Here is a 16,515-nt window from a genome sequence, read left to right as displayed (position 1 = left end):
GTTTTGGTTACTATTTGAGTGGGGTATTGTATCCTTTTCCATCCCTTAACTCTGAGTCTATATAGGTTTGAATATAAATGAATATCTTGTAAGTAGTGTATACATGTCATCCTTGAACTTCACGAATTTGAACTACATGGGTCCATTTTTTCTCCACATTCTTGCCAACACCTGTTTCTTGTGTCGTTGATTTTAGCCATTCTGACAGGTGTGAGATGATACTGTAATTTTCATTTTCATTTCCTTGATGATGAGTGATGATGAGCATCTTTCCACGTTGGCTATTTGGATTCTTTGGAGAAATGTCTGTTCATGTTTTGGGCCCATTTTTTAAATATTAAACTTATTTAAATTCAAGTTAGTTAACATACCATGAAGTATTGGTTTCAGGAGTAGAACCCAGTATGATTTATCACTTACATATGACACCCAGTGCTCATCCCAACAAGTACCCTTCTTAATGCCCATCACCCATTTAGTCCATTGCCCCCCAGCTCCCCTCTGTTAACCCCCAGTTCTCTGCTATGATTTGCCTCCCTCTATTGTTCCTTCCCTTCCCCTATGTTGATCTGTTATGTTTCTGAAATTCCACATAGGAGTGAAATCATATGATAATTGTCTTTCTCTGCCTGACATTTACTTACCAAATACACTCTAGTTCCATCAGCGTTGTTGCAGGTGTCAAGATTTCATTCTTTTTCATCGCTGACTAATACTCCATTGTGTGTATGTGTATATGCGCATGTTCCATATCCAGCAGTCAGTGGACATTTGGGCTCTTTCCATAATTTGCCTGTTGTTGCTAATGCAGTTATAAACATTGGGGTGCGTGTGCCCCTTTGAATCAGCATTTTTGTATCCTTTGGATAAATACTTAGTAGTGCAATTGCTGGGTTGTAGGGTAGTTCTGTTTTTAATTTTTTGAGGAGCCTCCATACTGTTTTGCAGTTTGCTTTCCCATCAACAGTGCAAAAGTGTTCTCCTCTTTCTGCATCCTCACCAACATCTCTTGTTTCCTGAGTTAATTTTAGCCGTTCTGACAGGTGTGAGGTGGTATCGTGGGTTATTTGCTTTTTGGGTGTTGAGTTTTATAAATTCTTTATATGTGTTGGATGCTAATCCTGTATTGGATATGTCATTTGCAAATATCTTTTTTTTTTCCATATTTTAACGTTTATTTTTGAGACAGCACAAGCAGGGGAGGGCAGAAAGAGAGGGAGACACAGAATCCAAAGCAGGATCCGGGCTCTGAGCTGTCAGCACAGAGCCTGACGCGGGGCTCAAACTCATGGACTGCAAGATCATGACCTGACCCAAAGTCGGATGCTTAACTGAGTCATCCAGGTGCCTCAAAACCCACAAAATTTGAATAAAGCCATCCCCCAGTGAATTCGGATGTAAAGTTTGCTTTAAATACTTCTTTGGGGAAGACAATACCATGCTGCTACTCAATTAAAAGAAACATTTTTACAGTCTTGACGTCTTTTTTTTTTTTTTACATTTATCACGCCATGAATTCATAGGGAATGGGTTCCAACAGCTCAGGCTCCTTTCCATTGGCTCTCACAAAGTGTGCTTCTGTGGGTGGGGCAGGCTGGCGCTTCAGTTGAACCCAAGTACCTTTCTCCTGGGCTTCCTTCTTTTTCTGATCATTTTCCTTCACACACTTCAGGAAGCTGTCTCGGCTCTTTGAGTGCTTAATGTGCTCGATACGTACATTAATTCTCTTAGCAAGAATCTTGCCCTTAACTTGTTTGTTTACAACAGTGCCAACAGCGTGCTGGGTAACATTGTAGACTCTTCCAGTTTTGCCGTGGTAACATTTGTGGGGCATTCCTTTTTGAACAGTGCCCATTCCCTTGATGTCCACAATATCACCTCTCTTGTAGATTCGCATGTATGTTGCCAAAGGAACACCTCCATGTTTTCTAAAAGGCCTAGAGAACATATATGGAGTACCTCTCCTCTTTCCCTTTGTGTTGGTCATTTTGGCGAATTACTGGAAGATGGCGGTTCTGGCCGAAAGGCAAATATCTTCTAAAGGTTGTCTTTTAGTTTTGTTGGTTTTTTTCCTTCACTGTGCTGAAGATTTTCATTTTGATATGGTTCCAGTAGTTTACTTTTGCTTTTATTTCCCTTTCCTCAAGAGGTATATCTAGAAAGAAGCTGCTATGGCCTGTGTCAAAGAAAATACTGCCTGTATTCTCTTCTAGGATTTTTAAGGTTTCAGGTCTCACATTTAGGTCTTTAATCCATTTTGAAATCATTTTTATGTATGGTGTAAGAAGATGGTCCAGTTACGTTCTTTTGCACGTTGAGCCCAGTTTTCCCAACACTGTTTGTTGAAGAGACTGTGTTTTCCTATTGGATGTTCCTTCTTGCTTTGTCAAAGATTAATCGACCGTATAGTTGTGGGTTTATTTCTGGGTTTATGTGTCTCTTTTTATGCCAGTACCATACTGTTTTGATTACTGTAGCTTTTTGATAGAACTTAAAGTCCAGATTGGCAATGCCCTCCAGCTTTGCTTTTATTTTTCAAGATTGATTTGACTGTTCAGGGTCTTTGGTGGTTCGATACAAATTTTAGGGCTGTTTGTTCTAGTCCCGTAAAAAATGCTATTAGTATTTTGATAGGGACTGCATTAAACGTATAGATTGCTTTGAGTAGTATGGACATTTTCACAGTATTTGCAGATGACATGATGCTGCATACAGAAAATCCTAAAGACTCCACTGAAAAACTGCTACAGCTGATAAATGAATTCAGTAAATTTTCAGGATACAAAATAAACGTGCCAAAATCTGTTGCATGGCTATACACCAACTGTGGGAGATGCAGGAGAGAAGCATCAAAGGAAAAGACTTCAGAAGGGAAGGGCTGGAGAAGGTGCAAGGCCTTAGGACATGTTTACACAGCTGACCACGGCTGCGACTAGTAAGGAACGCCTAAAGCCATTAACATTGTCAGGGCCAGAGCCTCCTTCACACCTGACACTTCCTCGTGTTATAGAAACCAACTAACTCGAAATTCAACCTTGAAAAACTAAACCATTAGATTGATTAACACACTTGCTTAGCTGACTTTATGCACATAGTCTTTATCGATTATCCTAATGAAAAGAAGCTTCATTGTGGAGTCAGGGCCTCATTCCGACTTGAGTATGAGGACCTTCACTTAACTGCACTTTGTTTGCAGACTCATCTTTTGCGACTCCGGCCGTACTCCTTGCAACGACCAACAAGGAAGCATCAGAAAGAGAAATTAAGAAAACAGTCCCATTTACAGTTGTCGCCAAACTAGTAAGATACCTAGGAGTAAATCTTACCAAAGAGGTGAAAGACCTGTACTTTCACCTGTACTGTGAAAACTATAAAACACTGATGAAATAAATTGAAGATGACACAAAAAATGCAAAGACGTTCTGTGCTCATGGATTGGAAGAAAAATATTGTTAAAATGCACTGATTTTTTAGGGACTCTTGGGTGGCTTAGTCGATTGGGCATCTGACTTCGGCTCAGGTCATGATCTCGCAGCTCATGAGTTCGAACCCTGCATTGGGCTCTGAGCTGGCGGTTTGGAGCCTGGAGCCTTCTTCGAATTCTGTGACTCCTCTCTCTGCCCCTACCCCACTCGTTCTGTCTCTCTTTCTTTCTCTCTCTCTCTCCTTCAGATTCTGTGACTCCGTCTCTCTCTGCCCGTCCCTCTCGTTCTCTCTTTCTCTCTCTTAAAAATAAATAAGCATTAAAATTTTTTTTAATGTCTTGACTAATTTTTTTACAGAAATACTTATTTTTACTTCCTTTGTGTTTTCCTGACTCCACACTGTCATTTTTGTTGTTTGCTTTCTACTCAGAGTTCCCTTTAATATTTCTTGAAGGGCTGGTTTAGTGGTCATGAACTCCTTTAGTTTTTGTTTGGCTGGGAAACTCTATCTTTCCTTCTGTTCTGAATGATAGCCTTACTAGATAGAGTATTCTTGGCTACAATTTTTTCCCATTCACACGTTGAGTATATCATGCAACTCCCTTCTTACTTGGAAAGTTTCTGTTGAAAAATCCCCTCATAGCCTTATGAGGGTTCTCTTGTTTGTTACTGTCTACTTTTGTCTTGCTGTTTTTAAAATATCTCTTTTTATCACTGTATTTTGACAATTATATATCTTGGAGCGAATCTGCTTCTGTTGATTTTGTTGGGGGTTCCCTGTGCATCCTGCATCTGGATATGTTTCCTTTCCCAGATTAGGGAAGTTTTCAGCTTTATTTCTTCAAATACATTTTCTGTCCCCTTACTTTCTTCTAGGATGCCTATAATGTGAATATTACTATGCTTGATGGAGTCACTGAGTTCCCTGAGTGCCTTCTTGTTTTGCATAATTCTTTTTTTCTCCCTTTTGTTCAGTTTGATTACTTTTTGTTACTCTGTCTTCTAGGTCATTATGTTCCCCTGCTTCTTCCAGCCTGCCATTCATTCTATTAAGTGTGTTTCTCATTTGTTTATTGAACAATTTATCTCTATGGTACTCCTTATCTCTGTGTTAAGGGTCTCACTCATGTCTTCCACTCTTTTCTCAAGCCCAGTAAGTATCCTTATGATCACTACTTTAAATACTCCCATCAGGCACGTTACTTATATTTGTGTTGCTTAGGTCTTCAGCTGAGACCTTGTCCTGTTGCTTCATTTGGGATAAATTCCTCTGTCTCCTCATTTTGCTTATGTCTCTGTGCCTGTTTCTGTTTGTTAGGCAAGTCAGCTGAGTCCCCTGTTCTTTTTTTTTTTTAATTTTTTTTTTCAACGTTTTTTATTTATTTTTGGGACAGAGAGAGACAGTGCATGAACGGGGGAGGGGCAGAGAGAGAGGGAGACACAGAATTGGAAACAGACTCCAGGCTCCGAGCCATCAGCCCAGAGCCTGACGCGGGGCTCGAACTCACAGACCGCGAGATCGTGACCTGGCTGAAGTCGGAGGCTTAACCGACTGCGCCACCCAGGCGCCCTGAGTCTCCTGTTCTTGAGGGTAATGGCCTATTGAAGAAGAGGTCCTGTAGTGCCCTGCAGTATAGTGTCACCTGTTCCCCAGGACCTGGTGCTTCCGGGAGTGGCTCTAAGGTATGCTGTTTGCGCTATGCTATTGAGTACGGGCTGCTTTATTCTTTGGGCCAGTTACTTGCAGAGCTCTCTTTGCCTGCTGTGGGCAGTGTTTGGTTCCTGGCTTGAATGTGGCGAGTTTTAACTGGGTGCTCCCTGGTCTGCTTGTGGAATGAGACCTGTTGCCACTGCCATGGGAACAAGACTCTGCAAACCTCCTGATTGGGAGATACATGTGAGCAGGGGTTTGGGCAGGTCTCCATGAGGAGGGGCCTGCCAAGCTGGGAATGAGGCTGTTGACTGGGAAGAGTGGTTCTATCAGAGGGTGTGGGGGTGGGACTTGGTGTAAACAAGTTAGGTTGTGAGTGCTGATACTGCACTGGTTCCTACAGTTTGCCCTGTGCTTTTGCTAAGGGGTAGGGGAGGGAAATGGCTCTGGCCAGTTCCTTTGTTCCCAGAATGTTCCATGAATGCTGCCTCTCTGAGATGTGCTGTAAAATGAGCACATAACCTCCCCACTGTGTGCCCCAGGCACTCTTCAGATTCCTATTTTTTTTTCTTTTTCTCTTTTATTTATTTAAATTCAAGTATTGGCATACAATGTAGGCTTGGTGTCAGGAATAGAATCCAGTGATTCCTCACTTAGGTATGACACCCAGTGATCATCACAAACAAGTGCCTTCCTTAATACCCATCACCCATTTAGCTCATCCTCCACCTCCCCTTCAACAACCCTCAGTCTGTTCACTGTACTTAGAGTCTCTTATGGTTTGTCTCCCCCGCCCCGCCCTGTTTTTATCTTATTTTTCCTTCCCTTCCCTCATGTTCATCTGTTGTGTTTCTTAAAGTCCACCTAGGAGTGAAATCATAGATATTTGTCTTTCTCTGCCTGACTTATTTTGCTGAGCATAATGCACTCTAGTTCCATCCACATTATTGGAAACGGAAGGCTTCATTCTCTTTGATTGCCAAGTAGTATTCCATTGTGTGTATATATGTATGTATGTGTATGTATATGTATATGTATGTAGGTATGTATGTATACATACATATACACCACATCTTCCTTATCCATTCATCAGTTGATAGACATTGGGGCTCTTCCCATAATTTGGCTATTGTTGATAGTGCTGTTATAAACATTGGGGGTGCATGTGCCCCTTTGAATCAGCATTTTTGTACCCTTTGGGTAAATACTTAATACTGCAATTTCTGGATTGTAGGATAGTTCTATTTTTAATTTTTTGAGAAACCTCCATACTGTTTTCCAGAGTGGCTGCACCGGTTTGCATTCTTACCAAAAGGGAATAGTGTTCCCCTTTTTCTGTGTCCTCACCAATATCGGTGGTTTCCTGAGTTGTTCATTTTAGCCATCTGACAGGTGTGTGGTGGTATCTCATTGTGGTTTTGATTTGTATTTCCCCAATTATGAGTGATGTTGAGCATCTTTTCATGTGTCTGTTAGCAATCTGGATGTCTTCTTTGGAAAAGTGTTCGTGTCTTCTGCCCATTTCTTCACTGCATTATTTGTTTTTTGGGTGTTGAGTTCTTTATAAATTCTTCATAAATTTTGAAAACGAACCCTTTATCTGAGATGTAATTTGCATATATCTTCTCCCATTCCATAGCTGCCTTTTAGTTTTGTTGATTGTTTCCTTTGCTGTGCAGAAGCCTTTTATCTTGATGAGGTCCCAATTGTTCATTTTTGCTTTTGCTTCCCTTGCCTCTGGAGACATGTCTAGTAAGAATTTCCTGTGGGCATAATCGAGAGGATGCTGTCTATTTTCTCCTATAGGATTTTGATTGTTTCCGGTCTCAATTTAGGTTTTTCATCCATTTTGAATTTATCTCTGTTTATAGTGTAAGAAAGTGCTCCAGTTTCAGTTGTCTGCGTGTTGCTGTCCCGTTTTCCCAGCACCATTTATTGAAGAGACTGTCTTTTTCCCATTGGATCTTCTTTCTTGCTTTGTTGAGGATTAGTTGCCCATATGTCTGTGGGTCCATTTCTGGGTTTTCTGTTCCATTGATCTGGGGGGTTTTGTGTCCATACCATACTGTCTTGATGATTATAGATTTGTAATACAGCTAGAAGTCTGGAATTGTGGTGCCTCCAGCTTTGGTTTTCATTTTCAACATAACTTTGGCTATTTGGGGTCTTTTCTGGTCCCATACAAGTTTTAGGACTGTTCTAGCTCTGTGAAGAATGCTGGTGGTATTTTGATAGGGGTTGTGCCGAATGTGTAGATTGCTTTGGATAGTATCAACATTTTAACAGTATTTGTTCTTCCATTCCATGAGTATGGAATGTTTTTCCATTTCTTTGTGTCTTCAGTTTCTTTCATAAGCTTTCTATAGTTTTCAGTATACAGACCTTTTACCTCTTTGATTAGGTTTACTCCTAGGTATCTTACGGGTTTTGGTGCAATTGTAGATGGGATTGATTCCTCAATTTCTCTTTCTGTTGCTTCATTGTTGATGTATAGAAATGCAACTGCTTTCTGTGTGTTGATTTTATATTTTGTGACTTTGCTGAATTCACATATCATTTCTACCAGTTTTTTGGTGGAATCTTTTGGGTTTTCCATAGTGTCACGTCATCTGAGAAGAGCGAGAGTTTGACTTACTCCTTGCCAGTTTGGATGACTTTTATTTATTTTTGTTTGATTGCTGAGACTAGGACTTTCAGTATGATGCTGACAACAGTGGTGGGAGTGGCCATCCCTGTTGTGTTCCTGATTTTAGAGGGAAGGCTCTCAGTTTTTCTGCATTGAGGATATTAGCTGTGGGCCTTTCATATGTGGCTTTTATGATCTTAAGATATGTTCCTTCTGTCCCTACATTCTTGAGGCTTTTTATCAAGAAAGGATGATGGGGGTGCCTGGGTGGCTCAGTCTGTTAAGCGTCTGACTTTGGCTCAGGTCATGATATCACAGTTCATGAGTTCGAGCCCCGCGTTGGGCTCTGTGCTGACAGCACAGAGCTTAGAGCCTACTTCAGATTCTGTGTCTCCCTCTCTCTCTACCCCTCCCTCACTCACACTCTGTCTCTCTCTCTCTCTCTCTCTCTAAGATAAATAAACATTAAAAAAATAAATAAAAATTTTTTAAAAAGATGATGACAAAGAGGTCGGAAGAAATTTATTTTTTTAATTTACATCCGTGTCAGTTAGCATATAGTGCAACAATGATTTCAGGAGTAGATTCCTTAATGCCCCTAATGCATTTATCCCATCCCCTCCCACACCCCCTCCAGTAACTGTTCTCCATATTTAAGAGTCTCTTATGTTTTTGTCCCCCTCCCTGTTTTTATATTATTTTTGCTGCCCTTCCCTTATGTTCATCTGTTTTGTATCTTAAAGTCCTCATATGAGTGAAGTCATATGATATTTGTCTTTCTCTGAGTAATTTCGCTTAGCACAATACCGTCTGGCTCTGTCCACATAGTTGCGAATGGCAAGATTTCATTCTTTTTGATTGCTGAATGATACTCCATTATATATATATACATATGTGTATATATATATATATATACCAGTATGTATATATATATATATATATATATACACACCAGATCTTCTTTATCCATTCATCCATTGTTGGACATTGGGCTCTTTCCATACTTTGGCTCTTGTTGATAGTGCTGCTATAAACATGGGGGTGCAGGTGCCCCTTCAAAACAGCATACCTGTACCTGTTGGATAAATACCAAGTAGTGCAATTGCTGGGCCGTAGGGTAGTTCTATTTTTAATTTTTTGAGACACCTCCATAACTATTTTCCAGAGTGGGTATAACAGTTTGCATTCCCACCAGCAGTGCAGAAGAGATCCTCTTTCTTTGCACCCTTGCCAACATCTGTTGTTGCCTGAGTTGTTAATGTTAGCCATTCTGACAGGTGTGAGGGGGTATCTCATTGTGGTTTTGATTTGTGTTTCCCTGATGATGAGTGATGCTGAGCATTTTTTCATGTATCGGTTGGCCATCTGGATGTCTTCTTTGGAGAAGTGTGTGTTCATGTCTTCTGCCCATTTCTTCACTGGATTATTTGTTTTTTGGGTGTTGAGTTTGATAAGTTCTTTATAGATTTTGGATACTAACCCTTTATCTGATATGTCGTTTGCAAATATCTTCTCCCATTCCGTTGGTTGCCTTTTAGTTTTGCTGATCGTTTCCTTTGCTGTGCAGAAGCTTTTTATTTTGATGAGGTCCCAGTAGTTCATTTTTGCTTTTGTTTCCCTCGCCTCCAGAGACGTATTGAGTAAGAAGTTGCTGCGGCCAAGGTCAAAGAGATTTTTGACTGCTTTCTCCTCAAGGGTTTTGATGGCTTCCTGTCTTACCTTTAGGTCGTCATTTATTTTGTTTTTTTTGTGTGTGTGTGTATGGTGTAAGAAAGACGTCCAGGTTCATTTTTCTGCATGTCACTGTCCAGTTTTCTCAGCACCACTTGCTGAAGGGACTGTCTTTATTCCATGGATATTCTTTCCTGCTTTGTCAAAGATTGGTTGGCCATATGTTTGTGGGTCCATTTCTGGGTTCTGTCTTCTGTTCCATTGATCTGAGTGTCTGTTCTTGTGCCAGTACCATACTGCCTTGGTGATTACAGCTTTGTAATACAGCATGAAGTCCGTTTATCGTCATTGTCTTGAACTCTCTGTTGGGTAAGTCACTTATCTCCCATTTCATTAAGTCAGTTTCTAGAGATTTATCTCATTCCTTTGGAACATATTTCCATTTCTTCACTTGACTGTCGGTGTGTGTTTTGTCTCACAGTTGAGTGATTGGCCTTGTGCAGGAGAAGCTCATCAGTCATCCTGGCCTGAGCTCCTCTGGTCTCTTAAACCTTTGTGATTGTTCCAGTTCCTGTCTTTGTTCTTGGTGGCTCCCTGTGGTTGAGGGTATGCCAAGAGCCATCAGTTTCCCAAAGGCATGGGAAATGGCCACTTGCCTGTCAGGTTCCCAATAAACTATTAGTTGCCTACCCCTTCCAGCTCCCTTAGGCTAGTTCGAAGGCCAGTCATCAAGCAGCAAATGGGAAAGTCAGGACATTGAATATACGATCTAGCCTCTGTTGGGGAGAAACCAGGAGATGGGTTTTTTGCTTACATACTCTGTACTGAAACAAGGGAAATTATGCATTGCTGTGAATACTTTTGCACCCAAATACAACCTCCACCTTTTTTTCAATTGTCCCAGGGACTACCACATTTCATCATTACATAGAGATGGTGATTTGGGCTCCAGTCCCTGGAATGGCAGCTGAAAGAGTTGTGATGCTAGATATGTGGACAAGCTCCTTTCAGGAAAAAAACTGCAGACTTGATTTTACTGTTTAAAGTGTCCCCTCCCTGTGCTTTATCAGGGTATCAGGAGGATCCCAGTCAGCTACCACATGTAGGCTAATTAGAAGCCAGAACCTTAGGCAGCATCTAGGCAGATATGCACTCCTATTTCTTCCAGGTAGTAACTGGGAAATGGGCATTTTTACCTACGCCCACTGTGCTGAATCTGGGTGCACAGATACAGGAAATCCTTGTAAGCCCATTTAAAAAATGCTTGTTTGCTATAGTCCCATGAGACTCATCAGTGCATGCCCTATTGGCTTTCAGAGATAGTTGCTTTGATCCTTCACCCCTCAAGTGGAAGCTATAAAATTTGGGCTATTAGGTGGGTAGGCAAGCTGCTTTCAAGGATATGCAGGTGACTTAGTTACATTGTTTCAGCAAGCTGGAAAAAGAGGGCAGGAGAAGAGCCCCCTGGCTCTTCTGGGCTCCAGAGAAGCTCTAAAATTCAAGCTGATTAGAAGCTGAATATTCAGGCAGCAACTAGGAATGTATGCAGGGCAGTCTTCTCAGTGAAAACTTGGGAGATAGAGATTTTTGTCTGCTCTCTGTGTGCTGAGCCCAAAGGGATAGCTAGGGGGAGTGTTCATGTACCTGGCAACAGCTGCTTCCCTGTTTGCTATACTTCAGTGGAACTTGTGAATCCAAGACCCACCGGCTCTCAGTGCTAGGTAATTTAGATAGATCTATGTCCCTCAGGTGGCATTCTCAAAAGTTGGGGCACTAGACGTGTGGTCTAAACCCTTGTCTCCTCAGGGAGAAATAGGAGTTGGGGGTTCCCTACTGATTAAAAAGCAATAGGCCAAGGTAGGGTTATGGTAAGAGTGTGTGTCACAGCCTTTCCTATCCAATTTGATGTGGGTATTTTCTTTGTCACCTAGTATGTAGGAGTTACTCAACTAATTTATGGGTTTCTCTTTGAAGGAATTAACCTTTGTGTAGTTGTATATTCAGTTCATCTATAGAAGATTCAGGAGCTTCTTATGTCACCATCTTGGTGATATATACCTGTTGATTTTTTGAAAAAGGCAACTCTTGGTTTCATTGTCTGCTTTTCTGTTCTTTGTATCTGTGCATATTCTTTATCTGTGTTTATTATTGTCATATACTAGTTTTGAGTTTAGTTTATTCTACTTTCTTAAGGTGAAATATCAGTTTGATCATAATGTGTCTCAACGTGGGTCTCTTTGACTTTATCTTATTTGGGCTTTGTTTAACTTGTATTTTTATATCCATGTATTTACAAAACTAGGGAAGTTTTTGTTTTTGTCAGATAAGCTCTCTGGCTCTTTCTCTCACTCTTTTTATTCTTTCTGGACTCACATAATACATATATTAGTTTGTAAGATGGATAACCATAATTCCCTTAGATTCTGTTTACATTTCTCTATTCTTTTTTCCTTTTTACTCTGAGAATTGATCACTTCACATCACTGTCTTCAAGTTTGTTGATGCTTTCCTCTGCCTGTTCAAATCTGTGTTTTAACCCCTTTTATGAAATTTTCAATTTAGTTACAATTTTTAGTTCTAGGCTTCTGGTTAGTTCTTTTTCATAAAGTCTTTTTGTTGATATTCACATTTCCTCATATATTATCTTACTGGTTTTCTTTAGTTCATTATTTGTGTTCTCCTGTTCCTTGAGCATATTTAAGGTAGTTGTTTTAAAGTGTTCCTCTAGTCAGTCCAAAGCCTGTATTTCTTTAGGAATGAGATTTATTGTGTTTATTTGGGCTTCATTTTCTTCTTTCTTTCTATGTTTTGTGAGCACTGTCAAAACCTGGATATTTGAAAACCAGCCACCTCACCTAGTTTTTACAGACTAGATAGATACATATACAGAGGAAAACCTTCACTATCATCTAGTGTAAAGACTTGAGTTCTTCTCAGGTTCCTTCCGAGGATGTGTCTTCCCTCAGCCTGTGTATATTCTTTCCTTCTCAATTATTCTGCATTCACAGCTGGTTCTAAAAGTCTTAATTTCCGTAAGAATCTCTGCTGGCTTCTTGAGCCCTAGATGTTGTATCTATCACTAATCTCTGACCTCCAGGTGTGTGCAAATCTTAAGTTATCATAAAGTTTTCACGTGCCATGGCACCCATCACTGCTTTCACAGCCACTAATCTGCTAAAATATCATGTCATTTCTATCTCAGCTCCAAGTCATGTGAGACACAAATTAGCATCTCAGACAGCCTCTGACAAGTCAAACATTGCAGTCAAGCAGCACTCTTTTCTGCCAAGGGTGAAACAGTATTGGTTGGCATCACCCTACTGCACCATATCTCACTGGAATGAGCTAGGACAAGAGTGAACAAAAATAATGTGAAATTTCCTGTCCTCTTGAGTGTGGCTCTCTCTTGAATGGGTGTTCACTTGGTTGCTTCAGATCATTGACTGATCGCTGGAGCTCCCACAAAGCTGTTTTACTCAGTCATTATCTACTTGATGTTTTCTGTGAGAACAAGGGCCTGGAGATTCCTTGTTTGTCATCTTGCTTATGTCACTCCTTTCCATTAAAAAATATTAGCTTTACATATACAGTTTGATTCATTTGGACCTGCAAACATGGTATCATCACTTGAGTCAAAGTAATAGCCCTATACAATAGCTCCTAAAGTATACTTGTGTGTCTGTTTGGTGTTAAGAACACTTAACGTGAGATCTAGCCTCTAAAATTTTTTGAAGTTCATAATACATACTGTTAACTGTATACATCATGTTGTGTAGGAAATCTGTAGAGCTTATTCGTGTATTGTAACAAAAACTTTATTTCCACTATTGTATGGTCTGTTTCTCTGAATTTAACTATTTTAGTTAAATATCTTATGTAAGTGGAATCACACAGTATTCCTGTGTGACTGGCATATTTCGTTTATCATAATGTCCTCCAGTTTCATCCATGTTGCCACAAATGGCAAAATTTCCTCCTCTTTTAAGGATGAATAATATTCCACTGTGTATATACCACATTTTGTTTACTGTTGAGAGATACATGGGTGTTCATTTGGTTCACTTGATTGCTGCACATCTCTGAATCGTTTCTAGGGCTCCCACAAAGCTGTTTTTACTGTGTCCTTTAGTAACTTGATGTTTGCATGGGGATACAAGGCCTAGAACTTCATACTGTTGTTTTCTGAATGCTTTCTAAAATTTGTATTTTTTAAATTTTCAGACAACATTTAAGATTCAAACCTTTGACAAAAGTGTATTGAACACCTGGTCACCCTGAATTTTGCTTTCTATAAGTATTTCACTAAGAATATCCAGTGGTGATATTTTGAATATACATATTTCCACATCATGCCACAGACTGCTAGTGCCTTTTCATTCATTTGTTCATTTATGTATTTATAGCATGAGCAGGGGAGGGGCAGAGAGACTGGGAGAGAAAATCCCAAGCAGGCTGCATGGTCAGTGCAGAGCCCAACATGGGGCTTGATCCCATAACCCTGGGATCACAACTGAAGCCAAAACCGAGTTGGACACTCAGCCGACTGAGCTCCACAGGTGCCCTGTTTGTGCCTTTTTAAAATGACTAAAAACAGAATAGTTGAGTCCATTCATGTTAGGTTATCAATTCCAGAACCCCAGAAACCAGTTCAGATTGACCTTTTGTTAAACTGGAAAATAAAATGAAATTTATTGGTTGCTCTGGTGCTGGAGAAAGGGAAGGAAATAAAACCATGAAGTCAAAGCTTTAAATTCCCAGTTAGAACTACACATAAGTGACCTGAAATTATCTGTCTCTGCCCTAAAAGAAATATTTATCTCCTGTAGCCAAAGAGCTGACATTTCTGAAAACAAAACCCAGAGTCTCATTCTGAATTACTGTGCAGGGTGAGTTTCTCACTTTGTATGGTGTGTTCTGTTAAAATGTGGACATTTATTGAGGAGGAATGGATCCCTGAAAATTGGAGTGAAAACATACAGAAAGATTCTGATGAAGCTAGAGGCATTGAGCCCCTACATTACACTGACTCTTTTCTGCTAGTAGAAATAGCCATTCTGTCACCATCTGAGATTAATCCTGCTTTGCATGAATAAACTGTAATGTCTTTCTCTAAGGAAGTTATCTCACAAGATACTGCTGATTTTTTTCACAATTCACCCCCACCACTGTCCTTGTTTATAGACTTGAATTAGACTTCAGTTTCAGCAGGCCACAGGGTGAGGTCAAAAATGTGACTCGGAGGAGGGGGATACTACACTCCAAAAAACTGTATGGGTATTTCAGTATATACAGACATAAGGTTAGGAGTATGTTGGAAATTTTGTTAATGGTGTAGGATAATGGTAGAAGGAACATAACATTGTATCAGGCCTAATGTATTGGTAAAGGCCCACTAAGAGATTTTAAACTCAGTTATTGAATGGATAGACAGGGCTCTAACAATTTGGTTGGTTGGTTGGTTGGCTGCAACATGGAACAAAATGTGGCCTGTGCTAAATGAGGTTGAAATGCCAGAGCTTTCTCGATATACTGTAAAGTATTCATAGATTTAGGGAGACTGTTTAGGGAGGATGTCAGGATTTATCATGGTCTCACCCCAGGAGGGACCAGAGGGCCCAACTTTCACTACAGCTGTTAAGAAAGAAATCTGTGAGCACGTCCCAAGAATCCTTGGAGAGCATCATGGTCATTCTTCTCTGTAGGTCAGAAATTTCAGTGGGAACTGTAGCCACTGAATTGGGATCCTTTAACTTTAGTTTAAATTGTGGTAAGGGCACATGATATAAACTCTATCCAGTGAATATATTTCTAAGTATACAGTACAATATTCTTAACTAAAAGTACAATTTGTACATATTTTTAGGACTTTTTCATCTTGCATAACTAAAACATTATGCTTGTTGAGCAGTAACAATATGTCTGTATATATCTTCCTACCTCCAGACTCAATCAAAGAACATTCTACTTCCTTCATCTGTAAGCCTGACTGGTTTATGTACTTCATGTAAGTAGAATTGTAAAGTATTTGTCCTGTAACTGACTTATTTTGTCATATTTTTGCATATAGCAGGATTTGCTTATTTTTTAAGCTGAATGGTATTCCATTGTATATGTACTTTTTCTTCATTTATTCATCAATGGATGTTTAGATTGCTTCAACATTTAGGCTGTTGTGAATAATGCTGCAATGAACATAGAAGTGCAAATATCACTTTGCTGTCTTGATTTTAATTCTTTTGGATAAATACGTGCAAGTAGGATTGCTGGATCATATGATAGTTCCATTTTTAATTTTTTGAGCAGCTTCCATGCTGTTTTCTGTATTGGCAGAACCACCTTACATTTTCACCAACAGTGCACAGGTGTTCCAGTTTGTCCACATTCAAGTCAAGACTTGTCTTTGAACTTTTTAAAAAATAATGGCCATCCTAACAGGGACGAAATGATCCTATTGTGGTTTTGATTTGCAGTTTCCTGTTGATTAGTGATGTTGCACCACAGTTTCATATACCTTAGCCATTTGTATGTCTTCTTTGGAGAAATATCTATTAAAATCCTTTGCGTGTTTCTAAATTGGGGTATTTGACTTTTTGCTATTGAGAGTTGTGGTAGTTTCTTCTATATTTTGGATATTAATCCCTTACCAGATGACTATTTGCAAATATTTTCTCCCAGTTTGTCAGTTTGCCTTTTCATTATGTTGTTTCTTTTGCTGTGCAGAATCTTTTTATTTTGATGTAATCACATTTGTCTATTTTTGCTTTTGTTACTCTGCTTTAGGTTTCATATTCAAGAACTCACTGCCAAGACTGATGTTCTGAAACTTTCCTTGTGTTTTCTTCTAGTAGTTTTACAGTTTCAGATCTTAATGTTTTTCAAGTCTTTAGTCCATTTACAGTTGATTTTTGTGTATGTGTAAAATAAGGGTTCAACTTTGTTCTTTTGTACATGAATATACAGTTTTTCCAACACCATTTATTAAGGAGACTATGCCTTTCCAATTGTATGTTCTTGGCACCTTTGTTAAAGATCTGTTTATTGTATATGCATGGGTTTCTTTCTGGGTTCTCTAATCTGTTACACTGGCCTATGTCTGTCTTTTAGCCAGTACTATATGTTTTAATTGCTGTAGCATTGTAATA

General features: G+C 39.6%; 1 protein-coding gene and 1 long non-coding RNA gene across 2 annotated transcripts; one reads left to right on the top strand and one right to left on the bottom strand.

Annotated features, from left to right (window-relative positions):
* Positions 1 to 1,464: 1,464 nt before the first annotated feature.
* LOC122232931 (60S ribosomal protein L21-like) lies at positions 1,465 to 2,008 on the bottom strand. Its single transcript, XM_042963353.1, has one exon. The coding sequence runs from the start codon at positions 1,985 to 1,987 to the stop codon at positions 1,505 to 1,507; it is 483 nt and encodes a 160-aa protein (XP_042819287.1). The 5' UTR covers positions 1,988 to 2,008; the 3' UTR covers positions 1,465 to 1,504.
* Positions 2,009 to 5,001: 2,993 nt separating this feature from the next.
* On the top strand, positions 5,002 to 16,257 carry LOC122232932. Its single transcript, XR_006210313.1, has 3 exons — positions 5,002 to 5,108; positions 15,317 to 15,377; positions 16,154 to 16,257. It is a non-coding gene; the product is annotated as an uncharacterized LOC122232932 (long non-coding RNA).
* Positions 16,258 to 16,515: the final 258 nt, after the last annotated feature.

The sequence above is a fragment of the Panthera tigris genome, chromosome D4 (genome assembly GCF_018350195.1).
Source record: "Panthera tigris isolate Pti1 chromosome D4, P.tigris_Pti1_mat1.1, whole genome shotgun sequence".
NCBI classification, from domain to species: domain Eukaryota; kingdom Metazoa; phylum Chordata; class Mammalia; order Carnivora; family Felidae; genus Panthera; species Panthera tigris.
This window is presented reverse-complemented; position numbering and strand designations above follow the sequence as displayed.